Source organism: Colletotrichum lupini, chromosome 10 (assembly GCF_023278565.1).
Source record: "Colletotrichum lupini chromosome 10, complete sequence".
NCBI classification, from domain to species: domain Eukaryota; kingdom Fungi; phylum Ascomycota; class Sordariomycetes; order Glomerellales; family Glomerellaceae; genus Colletotrichum; species Colletotrichum lupini.
In genome coordinates, this window is record NC_064673.1 from 4,050,502 (window position 1) to 4,065,162 (window position 14,661).

Consider the following 14,661-nt stretch of genomic DNA (forward strand, 5'->3'; position numbering starts at 1 on the left):
GCTAAGATTAAGCGCATAAGGCCTAGGAAAAAAAAGACTATATATTTAGACTTAAATACTAAGTTTATAAATATTTAGAACGTATAGAAAGCTTAGGAGGACTTTAGCGACCGTTTAGTTAGTCCTAATCGACTCGTAGGGGTCGAATTACCCAGGGAGAATTTTGATTATATTATTGTGGCAGTGGAAGGTAGTTAATTAATTAATTGTGGTTGGTGTTGATGTTTGGATGCCATGTTTTGTTGGGGTGCCCAAAAGGGGGGGGGTGCCCAAAAGTGGGTGCTTTGACTTAAAGAACCTCCCGACTCCAAGGGACGATTTAGAAAAGAATGATTTTAGGGTACTAGTGGGAACCGGGGATAGATAGCATGCGTAGTGGCTACAAGGTATGATTTGGAGGACGATGTAAAGAGACGACGTACTATAGAGTAGGTAGCCTTGGCTCACAGCCCTCCTCGCCATACCCTTCGGGTCTGCGGTAAGGGCCTAGGTCCTTCCGACACGGCGTTAACTACAACAACAATAACAACAACAACAAAACGTACAATGTCTTGATAAGAGCTATGACAGCCATCTCACACCGATGAATTCTGACTTGAGCTCAAGCTCTGCTCAAGACGATTCGCTCATGACCCGCTCCCATTGGGCTTATTTAGAGCTACTTCCTAGGATTTCCCTTGTACCCAACCAAATTAGACCAACTGTCATAATCAACGACTTCGTCGCTATAATCTAGCAACTCCTGCTTGGTTCCAAAGCACTGTGCATAGAAGTCCAAAGCGTCAGAGTTCACCATTTCGGTTGGGATGAGCATCTGCTCATTATATCCGTGGCCACCTATGTAAGACAGACGGAGGGTTTTATCAGGTTCCTCGTTGAGTGAATCCGATATGTAGCCTGTGAGAGCACTCTCTCCTTGATTCCAAAGACGGTTGTCGTAATAATCGGCATAAGGAATCCATGCCTTAGTTGCCGCAGTAAACTTATCCTCATCTGCTTTGATAGCACAGTACCTGAATCCTATGAGCACATGTGGCTAGAATAAGAGCGCTAACCACATACCAATTTGAAACGCCATAGCTACTCCATCCAGCTGGAGTCGGTGTCGTGTACACACCATTCCCAAGCTGGGACCAGCCTTCGCTATCATCATAGTCCGGGTCTCTGAAAGGTGCGTTCTATTTATCTCCGTAGCTTCTTCCTATTCAAATCTCGTTAACAAATGCTATTTGACTACTCTAGGCAGCTCACTTCTGAAACTGTTCGGTAACCGATGACCATCCTGGCCGAAACAGCATGGTAGCCCAGCGCCAGGAGTAGTAGAATGTTGGTAATCCACATTTTGTGATCTTGCATTGAAGAATGTCTTGCAGATGAGGTTGTCAAGTGATCCAAATAAGAAAAATCAGGCTGGCATGGTGACGGGTAGTTGTCTCCCTTAATAACCAAAAGATAGTTATTGCCACAAACCAAGAATCATTTGACCTTGCAATGTTCTATGAGGAGACTCCATGTTTTGTTCTTACGAAAGTATCCTTAAATGATAACCGAACTTAAACAAGGGTTTTTGGGCCCAGTGAATTGATACCACGGTGATTTCCGGACTAGATTAACTATCACCTTGTGCGCCTTGCCAGTAGGTGGGTCCGAGCTATGCCCAGACACCTGCTTTCGTCCGGTATTTCTCGGCAGCATTCTTAAGAAATAAAAAACAAAAAGAGAAGAAAACTGTTGGCATCGTTTGTGACTTCAAGTCTCGATAACCGCTTTCTTTCTGCATCATGATTCTGCATGAGACCACACTTCTACCGCACTGCAGGCAGGGGGAAGCTGGTAATAACCATTCAATCAGCTGCGAAATAGAGACAATATCAGAGATGGCTTTTGATTTTGATCAGTGAAACCACTCCCTTGTGACCTCTCATCATTGTATCCTCCACTCAATACCCCTGGCACCACTAAACACTGGTAGGAATGGAAGATATCTTCATTTATTTCAATCTTTAGGTCATTCCCAAAAGTAGCACCCTTGTGAAATGGCTCTAACCCTTCGAAAACTTTCGTCACTTCGTCGCGAAAAGCTGCAGAATGATAAAGGGCGAGGATATCCTGCCAGCAGCTCCCGCTATTCTGCCCCTAAGTGTGGCTGCGGCCGCCACACGACCGCCGGTCTCGGGCATATACGTAAGCTGGGCTCTGCGTAGTCAGCATTCGAGTGGGTTAGGCTAATCAGAGGCCGTTAATTAACTTAAATTATTTTAATAAAAAGTACGGTAATCGACGCGTTAGCCTAAGTCGACGATTCCGTCGAATTAGCCTAATTACCTAGCTACCTAGCTACCTAATTAACTCGCTCGAAAAGCTAGTAGCGGCCTACTAACGGCAGTCTATAAACGAGGTTAAGGATTTATAACGCTTATTCGGGTAGGTTAACTCTACGAGGCGTTACTACTTTCGATTATAACCGCTATCTTATAAGTAGCCTCGTTAAGCGCTACTCTAACCTTAGGTAGGGTAGAAAAGCGCTAGTTATAAAATAAGTAATTATACTCTACGTAATTATATTCGTCGTAATTAACGGCGTTAATAAACGAAGGGATCGTTAATTTTATAATTATTCCCTTTTTATAGCATATTAACGTTAAGAATAGCTTTAATTAACGGCAGTAGTAGCGGCAGTAGTAGCGACGGCGAGGTCGACGAAGTAGTAGTTAGAGGTAAGTGTAGTAGGTAGGTAGGTGGGCAGCTGGGCTCCGGGCTCGGAGGCAGCGGAGGTCAAGCCACAGCCTGGGGGCAGAATAGCGGGAGCTGCTGGCAGGATATCCTCGCCCATGATAAACCTACCGGATGAGAAATTACTGCAATTACCGGATGGTATGGGTTTTGCAAATCAAACGTGTACTCCACTTTTCGGACATGAGAAAGCCGCAAACTTTCCAATCTCTTAGACTTTGAATACTTTATAGAATCGGACGAGTAATCGGAACAAGCAGCTGACTTCCCTCGAAAGAGAAGAGAGGAAACAAAAAAGGGGACGGGAGGTAACTTATATCATGTTCATAAATCCCTACCTATCTTGTCACCTAGACAGTATCAGCTCATTCTCGACCGTGTTTTGACTTGCTGCTAAGAAAGCAGAACAAAAAACGAAGATGTTGATGAGTATATTTATTTGCGTCGGATTCCTCTCTCACGCCATTCTTACATCCGTATTACCGCGCGGCGGGGATGATTATGGCGGTCATCCCACAATCAACCATGATGCAGTTATCGCGCTCCCTCAGATGACCTCCTCTGGGTTTGCAGGACATCTTGAGTCTCAATTCAACCCCCTACTGTTTGTTTCGGGAGGCTGCGATCCTTATCCAGCTATCAATGCAGGTGGAAATCTTGGGTGAGTTGATGAAACAAATCTTAAGAATAGCTTGGTTGCTAAAAATGACCCCGCAGTACTGGATTACGACCTACCGGAGGAGGCAGGAGTGGCTGCGATGCTGGCGGCAAAGGCCAGGTTTATATTCGACGAGGCATCAGCAATGGCAATCGAGGCATAATGTACAGCTACTACGTCCCTAAAGTCCGCTGGGGTAAAAAAGACGAAGAGGGCCACCGTCATTACTGGGCGAGTGTTGTCGTCTGGATTGGCAAATCGAATTGCGATGGCGCTGCTATGAAGGACCTGCGCGCTGTTGGTATATCGTTTACAACCGACCACGAGGTGTGGGGTTCTGTCAGAGTCGACCAAGCATCAACCCCACGTATGCAAATACACGACAACGCCATTTCTCCCTTCATTGGCGGAGACAATGATCGACTTTTCCAGCGTATTCCCGTGAGCTGGGATTCGCTTGATAAAGTAGTTCAGCGGGCATTGTCTGATGTTAAGTACGAGAAGACGCAGGTACCGTTTACCAACGTTGCCTTCCAGGCTTCCCTAGATAGTGCTTATCGAGCTTTCTTTTCGGATGTGTCACCAGGGGACTCGGGTTGTACGGAAGGTGTCGCGCCGTCTGACGTCACGTATTAGCACCGGCTCTTCTTGAAACTACGCTACGAATGTAAAAACTCAGCTCATCAAATTTTTTTTGTGGAATACTGTGAAAACAAAAACCGGGAGCCCTAAGCAGATGAGGTCATGCGCGAAGAGCTTAGAGTATATAAGGAATGATTACCACAGAGAGAATATAATGTTAGACAAGTTTCAGCAAGCAAAGGGAACTTAAGCATAATTTTAGGATAGTGTACATCTTGGCATATCCTGCAATGTCGAGATAGTATTGTACTGACTAAGATGGTATCCGAAGGTCACGGCTGTAGGCAGCAGGTTCAAAGTAGTAGAGGATCGTGATGACCCGTAGGGTCAGGCCTAGATACAAGACGTAACGCAAAGAAGAGGAAAAAGAGATCGCACTGTGCGAGCGGCGCGTCGCCTCAAGAAGAAGGGGTCATGGCGAAGCCATGACTCGTAATACCCTTGACACCACCCTGGCATGCGATCCTGTGACATGGTATCCGACTGATGGGCTAACTTATAGCGAACTGGACACACAATACATTTGAGCGTTCTCGAACCTTTTTATGGCGATTGGCAGGACATAGTTTCTGAGATTCGCTTTTAGAAGACTTTAGTCACAACACGAACCCGAAGGCATTGCTGCTCTTCGTTCCGGAGAGGAGGCCAGCTCCTTATTAGTGGAAAGCTACCGATAGTAGTTTCTGTTTATGAACAAGGAAACTGGTTTCGATTGCTACTGTAAGTTTCAAGACAACTGGTCTGTAATTAACTGGTGCTTGGTTCTAGCGCCTGGCGTCTGGTTCTTACACCTTGCTCCAGCACCTTGTTCCAGCACCTGGTTCTTGCACCTGGTTTTAGCACATGGTTCTGGCGGTTCTAGCACCTGGTTCTGGCACTTGTTTGTGGCGGTTCTAGCACTTGTTTCTTACACCTGGTTTTGGCACCTGGTTCTGGCGTGCTAGGAATGCTGCTAGGACTGGTGCTAGAACAGTTACCAGAACAGCTTTGTCAGGACTGATGTTAGGACTGGAAATTGGTGCTAGAACGGGAAACCCAATCTTCCAAGTGTGGCTAAGCAGCACAAGGAGGAACGATGCTCCACTACAATAGTCCTTCTTGGAAAACGACAGCATAAGCACCAAGAAGGAGATGGGCCGATGCGATCAAGATTTGAACCCTACCCAGGTCTATTTGGCGTTAGCGTCGGCGTCACAACATGATGTCGAGTGAATCCAAATCTACTGATAGTGGCCAACGAAAAGGGCGCCATTCTACATACTTCGCTTGCCTTTGTCTGCACGAACTTTTTTCCTTCTTGGCGCTTACCACACGGCAAGTACACCTAGCTTATCATTCCCATTACATATCAATCAGCTATGCTACACGGATTATAACGAGCCTGGCTTCTGGTATGAATAAAGTTATGTAAGTCAATCTCTATTTCAGCGGATTTGGCCATTTCGAGCGAGATCTTAAACAACACGACCAGACATGGACAGTTAGTGATCGCCCCGGCAGCCTCTATATAACTAAGACGGATTCGGAGACTAATCCTCGTTCGAGGGATCCAACACAGGTCCTGAGACGAGTCCCAACACGGGCCCTTAGACGGGCGCTAATACAATACAAGCTGTCTATGACAGATATAAGAAACAAGAGACTGTTACGCAAATTGCTTCCCATTTAAAGCCAAGACTAACTTGTTCAAAATCTGTGTTACCTCTCTATAATATAAATGCAGTCCTGCTTTCTATTAATAACCTCTTCGCAATTTTTTTTAGCTAAAAATAGACTTTCCTTACGAAAAAAGGTATAACCTTATGTTTAGCTATTATTTACTAAACGATCTTCTTAATCTATAATAACTTATCTTTATTACCGGTATTAATAACTATATATTCTATTACCCTAGTCTAGTAAGTAACCTCCCTTAATATAAGCCCTATTAATTAGTATTTAGTATAAGAAAAATTAAAGTATAGTAGTTAATCGGGGTGTTATTCACGACTTATATATATAAGTATTACGGCAATTTTATAATACGAATTATATTTAATTAAAAACCTCGATACTTTTAGTTTTACCCTCTAGAACCTTATATTTTATATTATAAAAACATAACACAGTAATATAGATCTTTATAACGTAATTCTAAAGGTATATTTTATAATCGAGCGTTATTTTATAAACCTTATACTTAGATCTATTACCGTTAGCGACTTTAGATAAATACTTACGTTAGAAGTATTTAGTTAAGTTATTAAATATATAGAACTTATTAATAAGTTCGTTAAACTAACCCCGGTCGTCCGAAGGTAAGTCTAGGGCCTAGCTAATATAAATAAAGTACCTCTTAGGCCGCTTTTTATTATAAATAATAAAAACCGATTGTATAATAAGATCTAAGCGGCCGCCCTCTAGCGGATTAGAAATAGGGTTATAAATTATAGCTTTTAATACTAATTAAAAACGAGACTAGGGTATAGAAGATCTTTTTTAAATAAGATAATATACTAAAACTATATTAATAGCTTCGTCCCTCCGTTAGTATTAGCCTTCGAGGGTAATTACGATCGGGGTAGTTAACTTTGCTATTAAGTATTTCTATACTAGGCCCTAAGGTTAATAAATATTACTTAGTATAGGGTAAGTAAACCCGACGCTATAGGTCTAACGCTCGATATTATCCATAGCTTACTTATTAATCTACTTATTTCTAATTTTCTATTTAAGTTCTCTCTAAAGCCTTTGCTTTTTATTCCGTATTATTTATTTAGCTTTTTTTATACTATTTAGAGCTTTAAAGTAGTTCTTAAAGAGCCCTTTTTAAGTCCTCAATAATCGGATATATAACGACTAATATAGACTACTTTAATATAAGGCTAGTAGGGCGGCGCTTAGAGATAGAGTGGCCGATGCTATAGGACTACTTAATAAGCGCTTATTATAGCTTCTAGGCCTAATAGTCGGCTGAGATGTTCTGCCCGAGGTAGTGCTTTTAAAAAGGATCGGAGTTATTATATCTTAGAGCTAGATTCTAAAGGACTTCGCTAGCGTCGATTATAATACGAGTTAGTATTACTATTTATTAAGTTATTAATAAGAAAGACTACTCTAATTAAACGCGTTAATAGTATTATAATATAAGTTATACGCTATTATAAGATACTCTAAGCTAAGTATTTTGCTAATTCTCTAAATCTATACTATTATTATATTAAAAAAGATACGATCGTTAGAAATCTAGTAGCCCGTTAATATCTTATTAACTAGACAAAATATAAAAGTATTATTTAAGTCCTCTTTTAACGGTAATAGTAGCTCCCGCTTATTAGGATATATATTTAAGTTATTAAAATAGTACGGCGAGGTAAGGCTAGATACGTTAAAAGCTTAATATTAAAAGAGGATACTTAGGAGGAAAACCTAGGGCTTAGGAATAAGGACGGGTCGAATATTATCTTAGGGATAGAATATATATTCTTATAATATAAATAAAATCCTATTAATTATAATAAACCGGAACGACTTACTATTCCTTCTCTTTAAAATAGCTTTTAATAAACTCCGGAGTAAACTATAAGAGAAGCTTATTTAGACCGCTTTTTAGGTCTTTAATAAGTAAGACCCGATATCCTTAAACCGCAGATTTAAAATCGCCTCTAAGTAATAACCGGCCGGAGTAAGTAAGAGGAAAAAGAGTATAATAAAAATACGTAACTCTCTAAGCTTAAATACTTTTTTTATTATACTTAGTATTGTCTCGATTTACTACTTAAAGTCGTTAATCGTTATATAACGATTAGTTCGCTACTACTTACTTAAGTAATACTTTTTTTTTAAATCTCATAAAACTTACGGCTATTAATAAGAGCGCTAATATTATTATATAAGAGAAACCTACTCTATATATACTACGGTTTAGCTTCTAATTAATCTTTTTACCTACGGCTCTCTCGAATACGAGTTAAAAAACCTTTTAGTATATACTTATAAAGTACTTCTTCTTGGTCTTACGTTTTTTTCTACCGTTCTTACTAACTTTTTAGCTTAGGACCTAGTTAAAGAAATTATATATAAAACCGAGCGAAATCTTTATAAAGTAATCTTATGGGTCGCGCTTAAGAATATAATAGAACTTATTAATAAATAGTATTAGTAGGTTAAGGAGCGTACGAAGTGCGTAAGCACGTACTAGTATTAAAAAGCACCGTCGTTCTAGGGCTATATAGTAATATGCACATATCACTTCCTCTTTATAAATATTAACAATATTTAAGAAGCTAAAAGTTGTTATAATAGACCCCTATAAACCTCTAGTAATAGCTGTGGCAACTTGTTTATAAGTAAAATGTGGGATCGGGATTATTAAATATAGTACGAGTAATAGTACGTATTTAAGAGCTACTTAAAAGTATCCATAACCGGCTTCTACAGCTACTATTCTCTTACTGTTAATTATACTAATATGTATATAGTAAGGCTGACTTTTGGCGCAGCCTATATAGGTTAAGTTTAGAAAGATAAAGTGTATTACTAAGAGGAAGTAATATATAATTAATACTATAGCTAGTGCACCGACGCAATTAAGACTTTCATACATAAGGAGCCTGCGTCGGCTCTTATAATAAGATGCGGTGTCCTAGCACTAACTAAACTAGTTCTACCACCTAGTTCTACTAAACTAGTTCTACCACCTAGTTCTACTACTTAGTTCTGTTAGTTCTTGCACCTGGTTCTACTACCTAGTTCTATCAAACTAGTTCTACCACCTAGTTCTACTACCTAATTTTACTAAACTAGTTCTACTACCTAGTTCTACTAAACTGGTTCTACTACCTAGTTTTACTACTTAGTTCTACTACCTAGTTCTACTACCTAGTTCTACTACTTAATTCTACTAAGCTAGTTCTACTACCTAGTTATATTAAATTAGTTCTACCCCTTAGCTCTACTACCTAGTTCTATTACCCGAAAGTTATAATTAATTAGTAACAAAACTTATAAGCATAGACTTCCCTTTAGCACTGCTTTTTTTATAGTATTAGTACGAGATTCTATTTTATTATGCTCGTATTTATATAATCTGCTTATAATAATAAGATACGGTTAAGTCCCTTTTCTATAACCTCTTTATAGCAGTCCATTACTAATAATAGCTACTTTCCTACGGTAATTAGCAAAACTTTTTATTTAAATATAGCCTCTTACAAAAGTAATTAAAACCGAAGAGCTTCTTTCGGGTTTTAAGTATTAAAAAAGACATACTCTTCTCTTTTTACTTCTTTAGTAATAAATTCGAGTATAACTTTTCGTACTAGAGATTTTCTTATAAAAGGGTCTTTATATTAACTAGATAAGGTTACTTAATTGCTTATTCTTAATTCTTAGTAATAGCCTGCTTTTAATAGGTAGTAATTAAAAGAAAGTAGCTTATTATCGACTATATTATTATTAGATAAAGCGACTAGTACCTATAGATTATCTTAACGAGGAGTACTAAAGAATGCTAAATATATAGATTTATAAATAAATAGGCTAGTAAGTCTCCCGCCTCCCGTACTTAGTTACTTATTTATAATATTAATAAACATCGACTTAGCGGCATCTATATAAAATATTTAATTTAGCTATAGCTAAGAATCGTATTTCGAACTATAGGTATTAGTAAAAAGCTTAGGTAACTCCTAAGCTAAATTATTTTACTAAAGGCCTAGGAACGTATAGGTAATTTTATTAGCTATAATTTAAAAGCTTAAAATATCGTAAATATAGTCTTTTAATAGCCGAGCTATTGTTAATACTTACTATATAACCTTTAAATCTAGAGATATAGACTTTAAGTAACGAATATCGTTCGTATCGAACCCTAGTTCTAATACTAGACTCGCTAGTTTAAAAAGTAAGCTTAGATTCGTTTCTATTTATTAGAAATTTCTTATTATTAAAAGCTATAACTACTATATTCTAAGCTAGAGACGAGCGTCTACTTTAATAAGTTAGTAAAAGAAAGTTATATCGGACTCCTTAATTAGATATAGGTTTTTATTTCTTATTAAATACTTAAAGGCCCTCGTTAATATAGTCCTTATAATATATCTATCCTAAAGTATAATAACTAAACGCTTTATCTATTTTATATATAATTTAAAATACTTAACGTTATTAAAAAATATTATTAATAATAAAATCGTAGAGTTAATAGAACAAAGGTTCTTCTAAATAATAATTTACTTAGATTTATTAAAAAGCCTAAAAATACGACCGTTTAGAACTGCGTTCCGAAGTAATCCTTTATCCTTTATTAAAAATCTAGGGCACTAGAGCTTTATAAACTTAATAATAAATATATTAATCTTTCCGAGATTTAACTTATTATTCTTAGTAAGATATAGCTATATATAGTATATATACTCAAGGTAGCTTATAACTTCTTATAACCGATTAGTATAGGTTTTGCTCTAGTAGGGGGACGCAGACCTCGTCGTATTTAAGGGTAATAAGTTTATTAAGGTTATCGATAACTAGGCCCGATCGCAAACCCGGGATCCGTAATAAATAGTTAAAGGCGTTATAAAACGCTTAGTATTTAGCTATCTACTTAACATATCTCCTCTTATAGTCCGATAAAAAGGACTCTAGTTAATATACGACTCGGTAATTATTATACTTTTTGTTACGGAGTATTTCTTAAAAAGTATTACGATTTATAAGGTCGCCCTCAGAACGTCTCTTATTATTAATTATTAAATCAATTATAACGCTTTATAACGCTAGACGTTAAGTATAGAAACCTAGTCTAAATTCCTTTTTATATATACTTACTAAATAAACCGGAGCCGGTCCTAGATTTATATATTCTCTCTAATTATATTACTAAGCCGGCCTTTTAATATTATTATTATACTTCTAGATTTACGTACTTAGTAGCTTGCGCTACTATCTATAGCCGTATATATATATTTACCTTATCTAAGCCGCATACGGCTCTATTTTCTATCTAATACTTTTTAAATACTAATAAATAGTCTACGTTTACTTATCGGGGGCAGTAGACTAGGGTTAAACGGATACTTATTATACTAAGCTAGTATCCTTATAAGTATAAGGTTAAATAAGTCTTATAGAGCGGGCTAAGGGGGTTAATTAAGTACGCTTCTAACTTTTAAGCGTATAGTACTTTATAAGTTTAATTATAATATAATTTAACTAAGATATATATAGCCTTATTATATACTAATAGAACGAAATTACTTAGATTTATATACTAATATCCTCGCTAAGCTTATAAAATAAAAAGTAAAACGTTTAGTTAAAAACCGAATCCTAAGCTACTATATTATCTAACCGTAGTACATTAGCTACGTAACTCAGAAAAAGTATATACTATAATAACCTAGCTATATTATACTAACCTCTATAAGTATTTATTCGGATTGCTCTTAAAAACATATTTAGTAAGTTTAATACTATTACTATAACGGGCTTATTAACCCCGGATAAGATCGTCTAAGTATAAGACTATATTATAATAATTATAATATAAGCGTTATAACTTTAAAGAGTTAGGTTAATAATTAATATATATAATAAATAGATTATAATAACCTATAGTATCGGGTCTAAATACGTTTATATAAAGCGTAATATAAAAAAAAGAAAACTAAAATTATATTATATTAGCGGCGCGCTACTATAAAAAAAGGGGTTAAGGCTTTATTAAAACTCCTAATACTACTTTAATACGCGATTTCGTAATATATAGAAGTTAACTTATAGTTTAAAATTTATTATTATATATTAACGTATTCTTAATTATATTATATTTTTAACTATAGCCGAAATCGTAATAGCTATTTACTATTCGAGCTAGGCCGAGTAATATAGGCTTATAGCGGAGATTAGTATTAAAACTAACCCCGCCTCTATACTATCGTTTCTTTACTTTTTATTAAAAATATAAGTAGTAATACTAAAATAGTATTCTAAGTCCTTAGTAAATATATATAATTTTTTATATATATATAGCCTATAAAAAGCCGATAACTATCCTAAAAATAATATATAAAGTATTATTAATATAATAATATACTAATAAGATACTAAACCTAAGGGCTTCGATCGTAATAAGTCTAAGATATTAAACCCGAAGCCCTCGAAAAATAATTTAAATTTATACTAACGGTCTAATAGTGGCTAATAAGATACTAAAATTTATCGTATCTATATAGAAATCTTTACTATAGATTACGTAACTTATATATTAAGCTTATATTTTTAAATATAAGCTTTTAGAATTTTATTATTAATAAATTTACTACGGACCTCGCGTTTAAAATAAGTTATTTCTTATTAAGTATTATATAATCTAGCACGTATAGCTTTAACGAGGTAATGCGGGATATTCTTATAAAGAATATAAAAAGTGAATATTCATATAGAAGCAAGAATATATGAATATAGGGGAAATAAGCGTATATAAAAGAGGTTTTTGTAGTAAAGAGAGTAATATAGTTGAATTACTATATAAGAAGTTGCTTGCTTAACGAAAGGTCTAGGTAGGTAAATACACGCCTACATATAGGCATAAAAACCTCCTACTGGAATATTCCATTGCTTATGAATTATGATATAATTAATAAGCGTATACGTAAGTGAATGCGTAATCGTAGTACGTAATTCCGCCTCGAGTAAATTCCAGATTATTTAGTTACCTTCCAGTACTTTCCATTGCTCACGTAAGCTTATATAAGCAGTATTGCTTACATAATCAATACCTATAATAATCTACAGAAATCGTAGATTAATATGGTATATAGTTTGCTTACGTAATATTGATAATAAGGCGAATAATAAGGTAAACAAAGTTACCTTCGTAACAACTTTTTATATAATAAAAAAGAAAGCCGATTTTGAGCTAGTAATTAAACTACGCAAAAAAGGCGTAATTATAACTATTAAAAAGCCGTATAAGGGATTAGATCTTATTAAAATAGATACTCTTCGTAATCGAGGGGTCTATCGATTTATCCTATACGACTTAGAAAAATATATAAACCTCTATATATTTAAATTACGAATAGTTTATAAGATTAAAGGGAAAGGAATACCCTAGCCGTACGAGAAGTCTAGATATATAATCTAGGGGTACGGTAACGTTAAAAAGGTAACGCTACTTATATAATTACTTACTATATAGCGCTATAGCTAACGATTAATAATAATATTAATAGTATCGCTACGGAAAAAGGGATACGAGATTTAGAGCCGTAATATTACCTAGGCCTATACCTAATCGGCTATAGGGCTTATAAAGAAAATCCTAGCCTATCTACCGAAGGAAATAGCTAGTAAGTACCCAGAAGGCACGATTATTAAAGTACTTAAGCTACTATATAAGCTCGTAGAATTGGGTACCTATTAGTAGGTTACTTACTACGATTTTTATATTAATTAACTATTAATAGTTACTTTTACGTACGACCCGTGCTTACTAGTTGCGGAGTACGAAGGCGACTAATTTAGGATTATTAAAATGCAGACTAACGATATATTAGGCCTATTTAATATTAACTTTATAAAAAAGGAGGATAAGGAGCTTTAAAAAGCGGGCTTTATAATAAAGCTAAAAGAGGTCTTTATAATAAATACCCCCTTAGTATTTAATAGCAGGATTTTTATAATCGAAGGGGAAACCGTCGTTTTTTAATAAAAGGGGTAGAGTAAGAAGATTAACCTCGTTAATCTAAACGTAACTAACGTTAAGAAGTAATATAAGGCTAAGCTCGCGCGAGGGGTATATATTATAAGTATTTATTAGCCTAAAGCGACTTTTAACTACGCTAGGGTAGTATAAGCTATAAATTTAACTAAACGAGACGTCGAGGTATTTAATAAGCGGCTTAAGTAGTAGTAGATAAATCTCGATCGAGGTCTCGTTTATTACCCGATCGACTTTATAATTAGTAAGCTCTACGTCTTTATTAATAAGTTATTTACGAATAATAACGACCTTACTTCGTAATTAGGGTATATTATTATTTTAGTTAATAAGAGTATAGGCGAGAGCGAATTTACTATATACGGTAATATAATCTATTACTTATTAACTAAAAGTAAGTAAGTAATAAGAAGTATACTAGCGTTAGAGGTTTATAGTATAGTTAACGGCGTTAACCTCTCTTATATAATTTTAACGATACTAAGGAAGATCACCGATCGAATTAGCTTTCTACTTATTTTAACGGTTATTTATATAAATTCTTACTTACTATACGAATACTTTATTAAATTAGGAACGACGAAGGAAAAGAGGCTTATAATCGATATTATAGCCCTTAAGTAATTATATAAAAGGCGCGAGATACTCGAGATCTATTAGATTAATAATAAAAATAACCTCGCAGACGCTTTTATAAAAGTAGTATTAAATAAGGGATTAGAATAATTCGTAAGTAATAGAAAAGTTACTATACGAATAGAGGGATAGGTTATATAAAAAGAATAGAGAAAAGGGGGAAAAGGAGACGACTTAGTAAACGGGCCCGAGGTCGAATTATACCTCTAACTATAGTAGTTAAATCGATAAAAAAAAGAGAAAGTTAGTATCGGATTAGAAGTCTAATTCGACTGCGGTATATAGCTAA

General features: G+C 35.6%; 3 protein-coding genes across 3 annotated transcripts; 1 reads left to right on the plus strand and 2 right to left on the minus strand.

Moving 5' to 3' along the window:
• Nucleotides 1–658: 658 nt before the first annotated feature.
• On the minus strand, nucleotides 659–1,341 carry CLUP02_18332 (uncharacterized protein; the record flags this gene model as incomplete). The annotated part of the gene is made up of 3 exons (XM_049297234.1): nucleotides 659–1,013; nucleotides 1,063–1,178; nucleotides 1,252–1,341. 3 exons carry the CDS (start codon nucleotides 1,339–1,341, stop codon nucleotides 659–661), a joined length of 561 nt encoding a protein of 186 aa, XP_049138458.1.
• Nucleotides 1,342–3,152: 1,811 nt separating this feature from the next.
• CLUP02_18333 (NPP1 domain-containing protein) lies at nucleotides 3,153–4,027 on the plus strand (the record flags this gene model as incomplete). Its single annotated transcript, XM_049297235.1, has 2 exons — nucleotides 3,153–3,394; nucleotides 3,451–4,027. The coding sequence occupies 2 exons, from the start codon at nucleotides 3,153–3,155 to the stop codon at nucleotides 4,025–4,027; spliced, it is 819 nt and encodes a 272-aa protein (XP_049138459.1).
• Nucleotides 4,028–4,431: 404 nt separating this feature from the next.
• Nucleotides 4,432–12,746, minus strand: CLUP02_18334 (uncharacterized protein; the record flags this gene model as incomplete). The annotated part of the gene is made up of 5 exons (XM_049297236.1): nucleotides 4,432–4,498; nucleotides 4,705–4,748; nucleotides 4,823–4,891; nucleotides 4,960–5,116; nucleotides 12,730–12,746. 5 exons carry the CDS (start codon nucleotides 12,744–12,746, stop codon nucleotides 4,432–4,434), a joined length of 354 nt encoding a protein of 117 aa, XP_049138460.1.
• Nucleotides 12,747–14,661: the final 1,915 nt, after the last annotated feature.